The sequence below is a fragment of the Ceratotherium simum genome, chromosome 10 (assembly GCF_057802395.1).
Source record: "Ceratotherium simum simum isolate JZ-2026a chromosome 10, ASM5780239v1, whole genome shotgun sequence".
Taxonomy (NCBI): Eukaryota; Metazoa; Chordata; class Mammalia; order Perissodactyla; family Rhinocerotidae; genus Ceratotherium; species Ceratotherium simum.
The window spans coordinates 824,199-840,461 of NC_141909.1; the positions used below are offsets into that span (position 1 = coordinate 824,199).

The 16,263-nt window shown below is 55.7% G+C and overlaps 1 protein-coding gene across 3 annotated transcripts in view; it reads left to right on the forward strand.

Annotated features, from left to right (window-relative positions):
• The first annotated feature begins 9,844 nt into the window (after positions 1-9,844).
• The window catches only part of GRTP1 (growth hormone regulated TBC protein 1), a 29,925-nt gene continuing 23,506 nt past the window's right edge, over positions 9,845-16,263 (forward strand). For 2 of the 3 annotated variants that reach the window (XM_087435811.1, XM_087435809.1), the window contains exons 1-2: positions 9,846-10,000; positions 10,758-10,909. In XM_087435811.1, coding sequence (XP_087291937.1) covers positions 9,954-10,000; positions 10,758-10,909 — 199 coding nt within the window. In that variant the 5' untranslated portion in view covers positions 9,846-9,953. Of the gene's footprint in view, positions 10,001-10,757; positions 10,910-16,263 lie in introns of all 3 variants that reach the window. The other variant, XM_087435812.1, reaches the window with a different exon arrangement.

A 16,263-nucleotide genomic window follows, 5' to 3' on the forward strand; every position in this document is an offset into this window, starting at 1 on the left:
CACAAAAAACAAAAAACACTGCCATTCACATTTTCATGTTTTAAAAACTGGAGATAAAATGTATGTAGTGAAGGGCAGAGATCTCAGTGTAGTGAGCTCTGGCACTAGAAGACCTGTCAAGAGGGGCACAGTTCCTTTGTCGTCACTTCACACATCTCCACCCCCGGGCAGCTACAGCTCCTGTGTCAGTCACCATCTATCCGATTCTCTCATTCTTGGATGTCACATAAGCAAACTCTACACTGCATTCTCTTTTGGGTTTCGCTTTTTTTACTTATCAGGATATAATCAATTCTGAATTTTAATTTAGGCACATTGAATGGAGTTCTTCCAAAAACATTTATTCTTGGTCTTAGCGGTGGTAGAAACGGCAAGATTGGTCACTGAGTGAGTGTAGGTTGAGGATTCAAGAACGGCTCCAACGTTGCATAGAATGAGAGTCCATTAAAAAGAGTGTGTATGCGTTGCAAGTGCATGTGTGTGCATGTATGGTGTGTGCATGTGTGTGTACATTCATGTGGTGTGTGTGTGTGTGCGAGGTCTGTGTGTGCGAGGTGTGTGCACATGTGTGGTGTGCACACATGTGTGTGCATGTGCAGGCGTGTGCACACGTGTGCACTGTGTGGCATGTGCGTGTGTGCGCTGTGTGGTGTGTGCATGTGTGTGGTGTGTGCGCACGTGTGGTGTGCACATGTGTGTGTGGTGTGTATGTGTGTGCACCTGTGTGGTGTGTGTGTGCATGTGTGTGTGGTGTGTGCGTGTGTGTGGTGTGTGTGTGCACACATGTGCATGCTGTTCTATTTTCTGCACAGCACAGAAAGTCTGGAGAGAATATATACACAGAAGTCTAATCCGTCGGAGACCCTGGAAAATGGGAGTGAGAGAGAGTGCTGAGGATTACCTTCCCTCTTTGCCTCAATTCTGTATGATTTCCATTCCTTCCGGCAGGCATTTATAACGTCCTAATAATGTATTTTTGAGGGGTGAGCCCCAGGTCTCTGGCTTGGGCAGAGAGGTGAACTGGCGGTGCCGAGGCTGGGGGCTGTGAGAGGAGCACAGGGCCTGGCAAGTGAGCTCATGCTACTGTGGCGAGTTGGGGGTGCCCTCTGGGCATCTCGGTGGGAATGTCCAGATGGCTGAAGCACAGGTGAGAGGTCGGAAAAGGGGTGGGAGCTGGGGGCAGAGGTTTGGGGGTCAGCGGTTGTTTCAGGAAAAGAGCTGCTCCGCACTCAGGAGATTGCAGCAGGGGCCTGGCCCCCCGGGGACGTGAGTCTGCTCCTCCCAACGAGGCTGGCCTGTCTGTGGGGAGCACCTGAGGGCGGTGTTAAAGATCCCCAAGCCTGCACCTCAGCCTAACGACAAAATTAACAGCCACATCTCCTCCCAGCCCAGAAGACCTCGCCACAAATGTTTTATTACTGAACGTCTTATTCAATATTTTGTTATTGAACAAGCACTAAGCCAGAACAGGGTGCACACCGCAGGCAGCCTGCTAAGTGATTTCGAGGACAGAAAGAACTGCACCGTCTGTGTGGTCCCCGGTGCCCCCTACACATACGTGCCCGTTGTCTTTGCCCAAAGGAGAAACGAAACTCCTGCCTTTTCAACCAGAGGAAGTTGCATCTTGCAGACAAGTCCCTGGGCTCCAGTCCCCAGACAGGGGGACTCTCCTCCGAGGTCTCATTTCAAAGATACGCTGCAGGCCCAAAAGCCGTCCTGGATGTAAACTTGTCTAGAGGCTCGGCCAGCTCTTAGAAAGCTTTACAAACACCTCACAGAGGGAGGAAACGTAGGTTTTCTAAAGGAAATGCTGACGAGGAGGAGGGCGTTCTCGCTCCCTCTTTCTAGGAAAAATTTCTAGGTAAAATTTTAAATTAAAATTTATTTTTTAGGGGCCGGCCCGATGGCGTGCCAGATAAGCTCTTGCATCTGCTTCGGCGCCCGGGGGTTCACCGGTTCGGATCCTGGGCTCGGACCTACTCCCCACTCATCAAGCCATGCTGAGGCAGCATGCCACATAGAAGAGCTGCAACTCTACAACCATGATACACAACTACGTCCTGGGGCTTTGGGGAGAAAAAAGAGGAAGAGGAAGATTGGCAACAGATGTTAGCCCAGGGCCAATCGTCCTCAAAAAAAAAAAAAAATTTATTTTTTTACCCTGACAGTAACCATAGTGGTCTTGAATAAATTTGGTTGACCGACTGATTGAACAAAGAAATCCCTTAGAAGTTTGTGCTGTTGGGTTTGAACACAATTTTGACACAACCCTAACTCCAGCTTGGAGTACTTATTTATTTTTAATATATATATATATATTTTTTTGGTGAGGAAGATCAGCCCTGAGCTAACATTTGTTGCCAATCCTCCTCTTTTTTCTGAGGAAGACTGGCCCTGAGCTAACATCCGTGCCCCTCTTCCCCTATCTCGTATGTGGGACGCCACCACAGCATGGCCTGACAAGCGGTGCATAGGTCCACATCTGGGATTCGAACCTGAGAACCCTCGGCCACCAAAGCAGAGCGTGTGAACTTAACTGTTACGCCACTGGGCTGGCCCCTTGAGTATTTATTTTAAAGTTAATATTCTAAAGACTGGGTTCCTAGTCTAGACCGGTGATATTTATATTCAAAACATTTCCCACCAGCCTTGGGGGGCCCCACGCCTCCCCACTTCTCTAGTAAGTCCCCAAGGCTCTGCCCTGAAGTCGGGGTCAGAGTGGGACCTCTTTTCATCTAAGGCGAAGGGCACTGTCGACTTCTGGAGGGTGACAGAGGCAGGTCAGGGCTCAGGCTGTTAGAAGATGTCACAGGAAATAGCCCAGGAACAAAGGACCTTATTGTGCTTCCTGATGAAGAGCCTCTTTAAGAAAATTCTCAAGGAAAAAGATCTTCTCACCTCTTGTTTAAAGAAATCTGGGTCACCAGGGCTTCGTGCACTTGCAGGATAGGACTGCCAGCTAAAACACAGGATGCCAGTCACTCTGTGGGCAGAGTGAGTGTGCCCCAGGCTGGGTGCCCGGAGCTGTGTCTGTATTTGGTGGATCTGTCGGCCCTGGTTCAGGTGTAGGAAGTGGGTTTCTCTGGATGCTTTCATGTAGGAATCTGGGACATTTTTTCTTTTTATTATTGCTCCTAAGTTCCAAAGTTGAGAGTGTGGCTATTTTTCAACAGTAGAAATATTTTTGAAAGTGACTGCATTTGGAGACGGGCCTTTAAAGAGGTGATTAAGTTAAAATGCGGTCACAAAGGTGGGCCCTAATCCAGTATGACTGCAGTCCCTATAAGAAGAGATTAGGACACAGACACGCACACAGGGACGACCACGTGAGGACACAGTAGGGAGACGGCGTCAGGAGAGAGGCCTCAGCAGAAACCAGCCCGCGCACACCTGGATCTGGGACTTCCAGCCTCCAGGACTGGGAGACCACCGATGTCTGCTGTCTAAGCTGCCCAGGCTGTAATGGAGGCCCGAGCCAAATAATACGATAGTAAAACTCGGGGGTTCTGTTACAAGCAGAAGAAGAGGGGCAGCTGCAGTGTGACGCCTGCCCTGCCCCGGTCCTGCTGCCCTCCCCAGGGCCTGTCTGTCGGGTGGTGCATCGGGGGCGGAGGCCTCTCCCCAGTTCTCTGCAGTGTAGACCCCCCCAACTCCATCATTCCAGACTCTGAGCACACACCACCTGCCCAGAGAGAAGTACCTGCCCCCTTCCCTCCCACACTGAGTCATTCCTACAGAACCTTATCAGGGTTATTATTACACAACATCATGTTGTATCACAGGATTTTTTCTTAAAAAAATGTTCATTTTTATCTTATTATAAAAGTAGAACTTGCTTATGGCTAACACTCCTATAAAACTGTCTCCAGAGCCAAATGGTGAGCTTCTTGCAATGCCCAGAGCCTGCAAGATACCTGACGCTCAAACTCGGCATGGAAGGACCAGGAGGCAAAACAAGCCGAGAGCCTGATTTATGAGCTCTGTGGCTTCACCATCAGGCCCTGTTTGCACAGGTCTCGAGCAGCGTAATCCCCTCCAGGGTCCTCTCCCTCCCAGAGCAGGAAGACTGCACCCGCCATCTCCGAAGCCTGTTCTTCTTCTTCAAAGGAGCTGTAGCACAGGTGGGGCGTGGACCCCCTCTCAGAGGACAGTCGCCTGAGGCACCTAAGTCTGGGAGGGTCCCCACAGGAACACAGAACACCGGCGTTCACCGAGCACAGTCTGAACGCCAGGCCAGGCCCTCAGTCTCCCTGAGTCCTGTGCGAGAGGGGACAGGACCCGGCCAGGTCACACACCCAGGAACGGGGGAGCCGAGGCTGGCACCCACACGGCCCCAAGGCCCCAAGCGCTCACCCACGGCAGTCTTGGGGTGGGTGGCCTTCCCCAAGAGAAAGGCCCACGCAGGGCGACCACATGGCCTGGTGTTCCTGGGACAGTTACGGTTGTCGCCTGTGGTCCCTGCACAACAATTTCACTCGAGTGCCCCAGCCGGGACCTACAAGGCAAAGACAGGGCAGGAGGGGAAGGAACGGCTGTTGTTTGATGACACCCCTTCAGAGCTAGGCCTCCCACAGGTGCTCCAGGTGGGCGCCCCCTCTGATTCAGGAGGTGGGCATCTTGTGGGGTCACTGGAACCTCATAATAGTCTCCCCACATCGGTCATGCTTGTGTCCCCACCCAGCTCCTTAATCCCTTACTAATAACCTCTGCATGTGTCCCTGCTTTCTGGGGAGGGCGGAGCAGATTGCCTCTAAGGACCCTCTGGCAGGAGGGGTATGTTCTGTGCACATAAATCCCCACAGTCCCAACAGGCCGCAAGGCTGGGTGCTGGCCCAGCCCCAGGCGTGGGGCGCAGGCGCACAGTGGGTTGGCTGGGGGCCAAAGTCCCCATGGGGCTCGAGGCAGTGGGTCAGCTCTAAGGACCTTGAGTTGCCGGCCCCTCCAGCCCAGTGGGGGAGGGCATCGCTCCTTTACCTTTAAATAACTTATTACGGGAATTTTCAGACAGACAGAAAAATCCCTCCATGTACCCAATACCCATCTTCTGTGATTCTGCCTTTTCTCCACCTACCCTCGCCCTGGTTTCCCTCGCTGGAGCACTTTCAAGGCCGACTGCAGGCTTCACATCACTACACCCACAAATACTCTTCTTTGTCAAATAAAGAATAAATCTGGACTAAGTACTTTATTCGAAAGGATGATTGCAGGTGTTGGGGGGGAACTATTGCCATAGTGAGAATTCTGACCATCGGGTCTGGAAACTTCTCAAGACCCAGGCCCAAAGAGGTTTTCTTTAACCAGAGGAGAAAACCAGGTGAGGAGGAGCCAGGTGTGGAGACGGGGACAGGACGGCAGACAGAGCAGGTGCACCCAGGCCGGTGGGGGCTCTGCTGGCTCGTGCTGAGGGGCCAGGGGAGGAGAGAAGCCAAACCAAAGTGTGCTGGACAAGGAGTCTGTTCTGACTGGTTGGTGGGGACGACCGTCCGGCTCAGCACCAATGAGGCCAAGAAGGGACTGTGGAGGGGCTGTGTCTGGCATGTCAGATAAACAGGGGCCCTGGGTCTCATCTAAGTCACAGGCGGCAGAGCGAGTGTTCTCTGTGGTGAGCTGTTTTCCACAACACAAAGTGGGGGTGGGGGTGTTTCCAGCATCACGGGGCTCAGAAGAGTTCAACAGTGTCGGTTTCCATTAAAAACATGTATACAGGGGCCGGCCCCGTGGCTTAGCGGTTAAGTGTGCGTGCTCTGCTACTGGCGGTCCGGGTTTGGATCCCAGGCGCACCACGCACCGCTTCTCCTGCCATGCTGAGGCCACGTCCCACATGCAGCAACTAGAAGGATGTGCAGCTATGACATACAACTATCTACTGGGGCTTTGGGGGGAAAAAAAAAAGGAGGAGGATTGGCATGGATGTTAGCTCAGGGCTGATCTTCCTCACGCACACCCACAAAAAAAACATATATACACACACATGTCCACACACACACACGTCCACACACACACACATCAAATACGGGCTTAACAACGTCCCCTCAGTATCCTTAACTCCCCAGAGCACGGGTGCGACGCTCCTGAACCTCGCCCACACCCGGTACCTGTGACATTTCTTCCCCGTCGCCAGCAGCACCTTCACTCCTGGTTTTGGCCACGCACAGCATCTGGTTGTCACCTCTCTTGAGCCTCTTTCATTGGTGATGGCCGCCCCTCTAGCCCTCTGTTGAACACCGGGTCACACTGTTGTGTAGAGGGGCGCCCCAGAACTCTGAGAGCGCTCCTAACCTTCAAACGGCAGCAGCTCTTACAGTCCAGCAATGAGAACGGGGTCCCTGCAGGAAGAGGGGCATCCTTTGGGTGGTGACTCAAGGCGAGGCTGGGGGTGGCCGAGAGCCCCTCAGGCCTCTCAGTGCAGCTCCCCAGATGAGCCGGGTCCCGGCGCAGTCTCCTCACACAGCTCCCCAGATGAGCCGGGTCCCGGCGCAGTCTCCTCACACAGCTCCCCAGATGAGCCGGGTCCCGGCGCAGTCTCCTCACACAGCTCCCCAGATGAGCCGGGTCCCGGCGCAGTCTCCTCACACAGCTCCCCAGATGAGCCGGGTCCCGGCGCAGTCTCCTCACACAGCTCCCCAGATGAGCCGGGTCCCGGCGCAGTCTCCTCACACAGCTCCCCAGATGAGCCGGGTCCCGGCGCAGTCTCCTCACACAGCTCCCCAGATGAGCCGGGTCCCGGCGCAGTCTCCTCACACAGCTCCCCAGATGAGCCGGGTCCCGGCGCAGTCTCCTCACACAGCTCCCCAGATGAGCCGGGTCCCGGCGCAGTCTCCTCACACAGCTCCCCAGATGAGCCGGGTCCCGGCGCAGTCTCCTCACACAGCTCCCCAGATGAGCCGGGTCCCGGCGCAGTCTCCTCACACAGCGGACGACAGCAGCCACTGCGGGGCCCAGAAGCTTAGTGCTGAAAGCAGGTTCATCGCACAGCCTTATGGGAGCGCAGGCTGCGAGCTCGCTCCGGGCAGTGTGTGCACACTTCAGTTTCCTTCCTCAGGATGTGCTCTGCCCCTCGTGGACAATCATGGCGGCCAGCTTTGAGGACAAGGAGTCTGGCCAGTGAAGGTGCCCAGGAAACTCCAGGCACGGGGCATTTGGAGGCGGGTGGCAGTGCTCCGAGGACACGGGGGTCCGGCAGTCTCCTGTTCCTAAGTGGAGAGCTTGGGCAGATGCTGGGGGTGGGGACAGACTGGGGATGGGGGCCCAGCAGCCCTTAAACTGCCCGAGGCCTTTCTAGCTTCACTGCCCTCTGTCGGAGGACCTTCCTTGCCTGCCAGGCCCAGGCCTTTCTCTCTGGGTCTGTCCCTCCTCTCTTCCCGGAGGAAGGCCTGCTCTTGTCTAACTTGTTCCTGACACCGAATGATCCCACTCGAGTCTCATCTGGCCCTAAAACACACTTGGCCATGGTTGGCCACCACAGTCAAGTCCAACTGCAGGGACCTCTGTGAGGCAGCGGGTGAGAGGGGAATGGAATCCTACTGGCCACCAGGAAAAGGGCCAGACTTACCAACAGAGGGGCCTTGAACAAGCGTCTGCAAAACAGCCAGGCGGGAGGTGGCAGAGCTGTGCTAACAGGGCTGGAAGCCAGGGTGGTTTGGGGGTGCAAGAAGCTGAGCGCAAGAGAAGGGGGGGCAGGAGTAGGAGTGTGGAACCTGCTCATAGAAATCGTGGGAGGAAGTAGGAAATGGGGTTTGGGCCCCAAAGGAAGGTCAGGATGGGAGGGAGCCCAGGGTCATCTGCTTCGACTGGTGGCAGCTCCATGTAGAGGGGAGAGAGAGCGGCAGAGCGAGAGACCCGGGAGAGCCGGGGGCTGCGTGCTTGCTTTGTTCTACAAGACCAGCGGAGGTGGAGCAGCGTGGGCCACAGGACCACCGGGCGCTGGTGTAAGGATAAGTCACCCTCTCTGTGGGCTTGAGTCTGCAGAAGAAAGGACTCTTGTTGGGAATGTGCCAAGCAGGTGGGGGCGCAGATCAGGGGTCTTAGAAAGGGACACTGTGTCTTTCAAAAGCAAAACCCTGTGAACCAAGCTGAAGGCCTGTGTTTTCCCAGAACAGGCCAGCTCGGAGCACTGGTGAGGCCAGCTCGGAGCACTGGTGAAGCCAGCATTTGGGGTGATGCTGGGTCGAGCACTGGATTTCCTGAAGTCTTCCAAAAGGGTTTGGAGAAGCGTGCAGACAGACAGACAGACGTCCCAGTTTAGCGGCAGTGTGTTCCACAAATCACTTTCCAGGCTCCTTGTTCAGCCCTCAGACGGAACATTCTTGAGGAACCAACGTTAAGTGCCCACATGGGTTCACAGAAACCCTGGGAGACTTTAGGGTATGCTGACAATATTATTTCCACCACATCTGGCCATGGTTATAGGTACTTTTCATGAGAAAGTGCATCAGGAGTCCCAGAAAGACGTTCTCCTCAAAGGGGCCTGGCCACGGGTGGAGTGGGCTCCGGGGCACAGCACGTAATCACGTGGCCTTTAGGGAGAAGGTGTCTTTCTGATGTCTGCTGTTCTGAACCCATCTTTAAAAAAGGACGCTTTGGAGGTGGAGGGCTGAGGCTACAAAGCACTTTAAATCTTAAAGAATCTTAAATCCCTTTATCTCACCACATTTCCTAAACAAACTCAAAACACAGTTTTGGCAAAGTTTCCATGGCCCCCAGGATACGAACAGCAGTTCAGACGTGGTTTTCAGGCCACATACTGAAGTCTCAGGACAGTGTAACGGGAACTGGGACCAGAGAAGACCCTGTCCCAGCCCAGGGCTGCCCTGGAGCATCGGGAGGAACCGATGCGCTCTGTTTCCGCGGTGCCGCCTCCCGAGGCAGAGGCACACGGAGCTGCGGGGTCACAGCACCGCTCAGCTGGGAGAGCGCCCGGCTGACTCTCGCTCCCAGGATTCCGAACACGAGTGTTTGGGAAGAGGCAGCCGAGGAGCCCCGCTTCTGCCCCTGAGGAGGAGCAGACGCCTGAGCTGGTAACCCCGAGGCGGCCCGGATGGCGGTCCCCCAGGGCGGCCCCTCCATCCGCGGGCGTAGCAGCCACAGCCCGCGCTCCGGGCGCCGCGCTCCGGGCCCCTGCAGTTTTCCAAGGCCTGGCTGGGTGGAGGGCCGGGTCTGGTCGGGCAGGCAGGAAGCAAAGGGCAGGTTCCCTCGGTGGGCGCGGAGCTACCATCATCTAATCTCCGTGTGGTTCTTAGGTCGGAAGGAGAGCAAATAAAAAACAAGACTTGCTCTTTTTCTGCATAAAGAAAAAAATAGGGGTCATAGGTCAGAATTCTGGCCTTTGGACCTGCTGGGCACTGAGGTTTGAAGGAATCTTGAAAGAATGCAAACCGGATTTACCTCCTCCAACCTTTGCTCTGGACCGTGCGCCCTGGGGGGGTGATGAGCAGCGCGCCCCCCATCCCGCCCCCGGATCTCGCCCCCATCCCGCCCCCGGGTCTCCTCCATCCCCACCCCGGGTCCCCCATCTTGCTCCCAGGGTCCCCCATCCGCCTCCGGGCCTCCAGATCCCGCCCTCGGGCCGATCCCCCGGCTCCCGGGCACCCCCGCCCCCATCCCACGCCCCGCCCTCGCGGGCGCTCCCGCAGCTCAGGGCGCCGCGCTGGAGGGGGGCCGCAGGAGCAGGTGCAGCCCCGCCCCGCCACGGTGTCCTCCTGGGCCCCTCCCTCACCCTCCCCTCTTCTCCCCCTCCCCGCCCCTCCCTCCCTCTCCTCCTCCCACCCTCCCCAGCACCACCCCTGCCCCTCCCCCTCCCCGCCCGCCGCCCGCCGCCCGCCGCCCGCCGCCCGGCGGAAGGACTCGAGCGGCGCGCGGTCCGGACAGGCGGACTTGACCCCCGGCCCGGACAGGCGGACTTGACCCCCGGCCTGGGCCCCGCGGTCCCGGCGGCTCCGGGCGACCCGCACCGCATGGAGCCCGCGGAGCGCGCGCAGGCGGCGCGGGACCGCGTCCCCAGGTGGGCGCGCAGGGCCAGGCCCAGGGGCCGGGCGCCCCTCACCCAGCCTGGGGGTGCGGGGTGGGAGTTTGGGGGCATGGGGGAAGCCGGCGCCTGCGCGCGCCGCTGGGCTGGGGGCCGCCCCCGCCGCGCTCGGCCCGGGTCCCCTTCTGCGCCCAGGGAGGGACTGGGCGCGCTCCCCGCGGGGTCGGTCACGGTTCCCGACAGGCCGCAGCCCCCACGCGGGTTCACGGCCTCCTCCCCGCGGGGACCCGGGGGACAGAGCAGGGCTGGGGACAGAGGGGGGCAGGGGAACTCGAGGGCATGACCTGGGGGCAGAGCAGGGCCGGGGACAGAGCAGGGCCGGGGGACAGGGCAGGCTGGGGGACCCGGGGGCAAGACCCGGGGATAGAGCAGGGCCGGGGACAGGGCAGGGCCGCGGGATAGGGCAGGGCAGAGGGCAGAGCGGGGCGGGGAACTTGGGGGCAGGGCAGGGGGCAGAGCAGAGCAGGGTACCTGGGGGCAGGGCCGGGGGCAGAGCAGGGCAGGGGGCAGAGCAGGGCAGAGGACCTGGGGGCAGGGCCCCGGGGCAGAGCAGGGCTGGGGACAGGGCAGGGCAGGGGGCAGAGCAGGGCAGGGGACCTGGGGGCAGGGCCGGGGGCAGAGCAGGGCTGGGGACAGGGCAGGACCCAAGCAGGACCTGCAGGCCGGGCCCTCTGTGCCACAGGTCGTGCTGCTCCGTGGAACTTTATTCTGGGGCTTTTCTTCTCTGTTGTAGGCTTGATCCCTACGGGTTTGAAAGGCCTGAAGACTTTGATTATGCAGCTTATGAAGAATTTTTTTCCACCTATCTGGTGATCCTGACTCGAAGAGCAATCAAATGGTCTAAACTTCTAAAGGGAAGTAGCCGGGTGCAGACAAGTATGACAGGTGAGCTCAGAGCTTGATCCACCCCGCCCTCGGCAAACACGGAGAGAAGCTCAGGGAGGAGAGTTCCAGTCCTTAGGCCCTTCCCCCCGGGGGCTGCCCTGAGCCTGGCCCCGGTATCTTTGGGGCAGTGCCAGGGGCCGGAGGTTACCAGGCGAGTGCTCGCCTGTGCAGGTGCACAGCTGAGGCTCGAAGCTTTGAGTTCAGCTGGAACTCTCCCTGTGAAGGTGCAGGGCGTCCTTTCTTCCCTTTGAGATGGGGCCTGCTTGCCAGGTAGCAATGGGGACCGAGGCCCCCTTTCCAGAGAAACTGACTTCCTGCTCCTCAGGTGAGCTGGGCCGGGGTCTCTGCTTGTCCCTCCTGTGACAAAGCCCTCCCTGAGTCCCCAGAGTGAAAACCAGAGTCCTGCCCGGACCCTCTCCTCTCTGTCCCAGCCCCACCTCCCTCGCCCAGTCTTGACTCGATGCCACCCCCTGAGGCTGGAATGCACCTCCCTCCTGTCACACCACACACAGGTCCACACCCTTCCTACCCTCCTGCTGATTTGCTCCTCCTCTAGGTCCACTGCACTGCGGATCTGATTATTTTATCCTCCGTTTCCCCTGCTGGCATCCAGGATCCCTCCCTGCTGGCAGGGATTGGCCAGGGTGATTGCCTCGTGTTTGTCAAGTGAATGAATGAAGTGTTTGCCTGCAGTGTTCCCCACCCTGCAGAGACAGACGGACAGATGGCCAGTGCCTCTGGGCAGGTGGTGAGGGCGTTGGTAGGCGTGTGCCGGGAGCTGAGGGACTCAGATCCATGAGGCATAGGGGCGTATGGGGAGGCTTCCTGAAATAAGATATGAACAACGGTGAGGGGTGAGGCCAGGGGTCAGCTGCAGGAGATGGAACTGTGTGAGCGGAGTATGAGGGCCGTGGAGAGCCAGGCCGGAGACGGAGCAGGGACCCTGCCCCAGGACACAGGTGGGCTGCATCTTGCGACCAGGATGAGAGAAGCCCCCAAGGAAAGGGTTTTTAAGCAAGGGGCTGACGAGATCAATTTTTGCCTTTAAAGGAGCGAGTGAGTAGGGACCAGACAGCCCCCGGCACAGTAGATGCCTGGGAAATAGTTGGATTGAAGGAGAGGGCTGGGTGGAGGCTGGCCCATCTGAAACTGGCCGTCTGACGGGGGTCAGAGCCGAAGGAGGCTGTCCCTCGACGCTGGACCCTGACGCGGGCCTCTCCCTTGACCGAGCTCCCTCCTCAAGGCTGTACAATGAGAAGTGTTAGTAACAAGACGGGTAAACTAGCATTTCATAAAACTAGCTGCAAGGACCTCAGAGGGTGTCCTGTGCTGCTTTGCAGCCCCCCGGAGCCAGTATCCAGTGTACCCCCAGGAATCCTGTGCTGATGTCCCTCCCTGCGTCACCTCTGTGTTAACATGTCTCCAGCAGCACATCTGCCTTTAGTTTTTCCTTTTGACTTATTTTTACAAGTTGACTGGGTCTGATTATTTCCAAAAGTTACATAGCAGTATATGAGGATAAACATAACTTATGCACGTGGTAAAACATCTGAATCATACTGGAAGACGTAAGTGACACTGAGTTTCTCTCCCGCCCCAGGCCGCAGTCTCCCACAGAGGTGCCCACAGGTGACTCTGCTGACGTCTCCCCCAGGAGCAGGGTGCACACACACATGCACACACACGTATACAAATGCAGCAGCTGCACCCACGGGCCTGCAGTTTGCTCTTACTGCAGGAGAAGGCCTCGTGTCCAGCATGGCTAGCTCTGGACTGCTGACCCAGAGGTCATTTAAAACAGAGTCACTACAAGATGTGCGTCTGTGTGTAAACGCTCTGTTTTTACATAAACTCAGATGCACCTTTGCTCTCCCATCTTTGATTTGTTGTGTGGTTCTGTCCTGTCATCTCCTTTTCTCCGAATAGGGCAGGTCCATGGATTTAAATTCTGTATCTTTCCTGCCGGAACCACGGTCAGCGCATTGTCTCTATTTTCCAGTATTGTGGTTTTTCCAAGTAGAGCAGGAATAAAAGCAATCTGAATGCAGCATCCTCCCAGATTTTGTGCTCCCCAACTTGGCAGTTCTCTGCGCCTGATTCACAGGTTTTGTTTGTTGTTGCTTTTTTTGAGCACCTGTCTCTATCAACTGTTCTAAAAATTTAACTTGGTTTTTATTGAAATAATTATTTTTTGCCGTAGTATTTCTTTGACTCAGGTAATGTTCCATTAAGATGTGTGATTGCAGTTGCAAGTGTAATTGGCGTAACAGGGAGCAAATATCTTTGATTCCTGGAAAGTCTTCGGCCTGGGGGATGGGATTCAGTGTCCAGGGGAAGAGTGGCCTCATGTTCTCTCAGGACATGGGGACTCAGGTAATCCGGGAGAGGCATGTGGCTCCCACGGCTCTGTGACCCAGGTGTCACCGCTGGAGCTTGGCATGTTTCCACGTGACGTTCAGGGGGCCTGTTGGCACTGACAGCGCTCTAAGAGAGCGACAGCCCTAAATGGGAGTGGACGAGGTACTCCAGAAAGGGGAATCTGGGTTTTTCCTGCCAGACGTTCTAGGCTGACTGCAGTGTAGTCAGGTCTGTGACCCGCCAGGGAAGCAGTGATGTGGTAAGGGATGCTGGACCCACAGTGTGGACTTTAAGAGCCAGGGACCTCAATGTTGGAAACCCATCCTTGCATTTCAGCGAGCACACCTTGAAGTCACCCTTGGTCCTGCTCTTTAACTGTCTCTTGCTTTTTTGGTTCTACTGTGTCTTTTCTCTTTTTGGGGAGGACTTTCGTCTGTCCCGTATTAATGTCTCCAGTGACACAGTTGTCTGCAAGTCTCGGCATCAGTGTGTCTTCAGATGACAGCTGTAATGTACTGATTACACTATTTGTGCTTCCAATGAATATTTTCTTCTTTTTCTATGTCCGAAGCAAATATCCACCAGGAACCTTGAAGACAGCTTGTTCTTTCTCCTCAAGCTGAGGAACCTAGTTCAGCAGACTCGGTCCTACCCTGGCCTGGCTCCTCGTTCCTGTTCATTTCCCAGCCTGGTGAAGGGACCTTGCAAGGGAAAACGCTTCACGGCCTTTTGCTGGTTCTCGTCTCCTTCTTAGTGGGTTCGGATATTAGCACCATCTACATTAGGATTAAATTACAAAAACATGTTTTCGAAGACAAAGGCCAAGAACCTGGGGACTTGCTTAACTCTGTTGGGGCAGACAGTTGGAAGTTAATTCTCTGGGGTCTAGCTTCTTTTTAAAAAATTTCCCAACCGTTTTCCCTTATGTTTTACGCTTCTCCAGATGTTAGTAATGCTCTGTGGGTTCGCCCCACCCTTGTCAGTCTCTGCGGACACGTCAACTATATTCATTCTCTTCTAAAGAAACTGTAAATTTGCGTAACAGAGGCCTTTGTTGTCCGAAACTTGTGGGTCTTGTTGCCTCTGTCAGACCTGGCTGAGGTTCCCTGGGCGTCTCAGGAACCTGGCTGTGCATCAGCTCCATTTCACAGGTGAGGCACCCGAGGCCTGCTCAGGGTCTGGGGCTAGTACCTCATGGCAGAGCTGAGAGTCTGACTCCAGAGAGAGGGCTACCCCTTCGCGCTTTCCCTTTTTAACTTGGTATTTCTAAATGATTGGGTTTAACTTACGGGGCAGTTCACTCTTATCGGCCTACCGTTCTGTGAGCGCAGACAAGCGCGGAGACTCGTGTGCCCGCCCAGGCAGGCCTGGGAACAGTCCGTCCCCTTGGAGTGCCCTCCCAGTGCTCTGTCCTCTGTCCCTGTCGTTCGCCCCCCGGGCTGTTGTGCAGATGAGACCGCACAGTGTGGAGCCTTCTGAGTCCAGCTGCTTTCACCTGTCATAACGCATCTGAGACGCTTCCGAGATTCTGGGCGTGTCAGCAGTTCCTTCTTGATTGCCGAGGAGCCTTTCGTTGTGCTGTGTACTAGTGTTTTATCCGCTCCTCAGGGACGTTGGGATGTGGAAAGCCAGCATTGTAAGCCTTCACACAAGGGTTTCGTGTGAACGTGAGCTTGCGTTTCTCTTGGGTAGACGCCCAGGAGTGAGGTTGCTGGGGCATGCGGTGGCTGTGTGCCTGACTTGTGCGGACTCTTCACAGCGGCTGCCCCATTTCACGTTCCCGCCAGCAATGGGTGTGGGTTCCTGCTGCTCCACACTCTTGCCAGCACTTCGTATTTTTGGTATTTTTTATTTTGGCCGTTCTTTGTTGGAAAGACTATTCTGTCTGCATTGAATTTCCTTTGTAACTTTGTTAAAAAGCAATTGATACTGTTTGTGTAGGTCTGTTTCTGGATTTTTTCTTCTGTTGCATGAATCCACGTGAGTGTCTGTTCACCAATAACACACTGTCGTGATTAGTGTGAGTCTCAGGTGAGCCTTCAAATCAGAGTGTGACGACTCCAATTTCATTTCAGATTTGTTCTGGTTCTTCCGTTTTCTTTTTTCCCCATAAATTTTAGAACCAGCTTGTCATTATCAACGTAAGTATTTTTCCTGGAACATTACTAGGAATTGCATTGAACTTGAAGCTCAATTTGGGAAGGACTGACCTCTTCACAACACTGAGTCCTCCGGCCCATGAACTTGGTGCCCGTGGTCTCACTCTCCACTCGTCTGGTCCTTGATTTCACTCAACCTGCAGATCCTGTGGCTCTTTCCTTAGACTTACATCGAAGTGTTTCTCCTTTTATTTCTGGTGCTATTGTAAATGAGACTCTTGGGTGGTTTTATTTCAGTGGTTTGTTGTTAGTATGTAGAGGTTCCACTGACTTTTTCATGGCCCTCCCTTTGCTGCCGTCTAAGCTAGAATGGTTCCCGCCCGAGTTGGGACTGACCCGTCCCCTGCTCTTCAGCAGAGAAGGATTAACGACGCGCGTGGGGTGTTCCTGGTCACACTGCCCCCTGAGGGGTCGTGAGACCTGCAGCCAGACTTCTGTGTACCTCATGTCAAGTGGGGGAAGGTTGTGCTGAAGTATGAGTGTTTTTGGTAAATGTAAAAACAAAGCTTATGCTTTCTTGTGCCTATAACAGTGTGAACAGACCAAGTACAGAGATGTTCTTGCCTGGGCCGGCCCGGCGGCTTAGCGGTTGAGTGCTCGCGCCCCGCTACTGGTGGCCCGGGTTCAGATCCCGGGTGTGCACCGACACACCGCTCCTCCGGCCATGCTGAGGCCGCGTCCCACATACAGCAACTAGAAGGATGTGCAGCTATGACATACAACTATCTACTGGGGCTTTGGGGGGAGAAAAAGGAGGAGGATTGGGAATAGAGGTTAGCTCAGAGCCGGTCTTCCTCAGCAAAAAGAGGAGGATTAGCATGGATGTCAGCTCAGGGC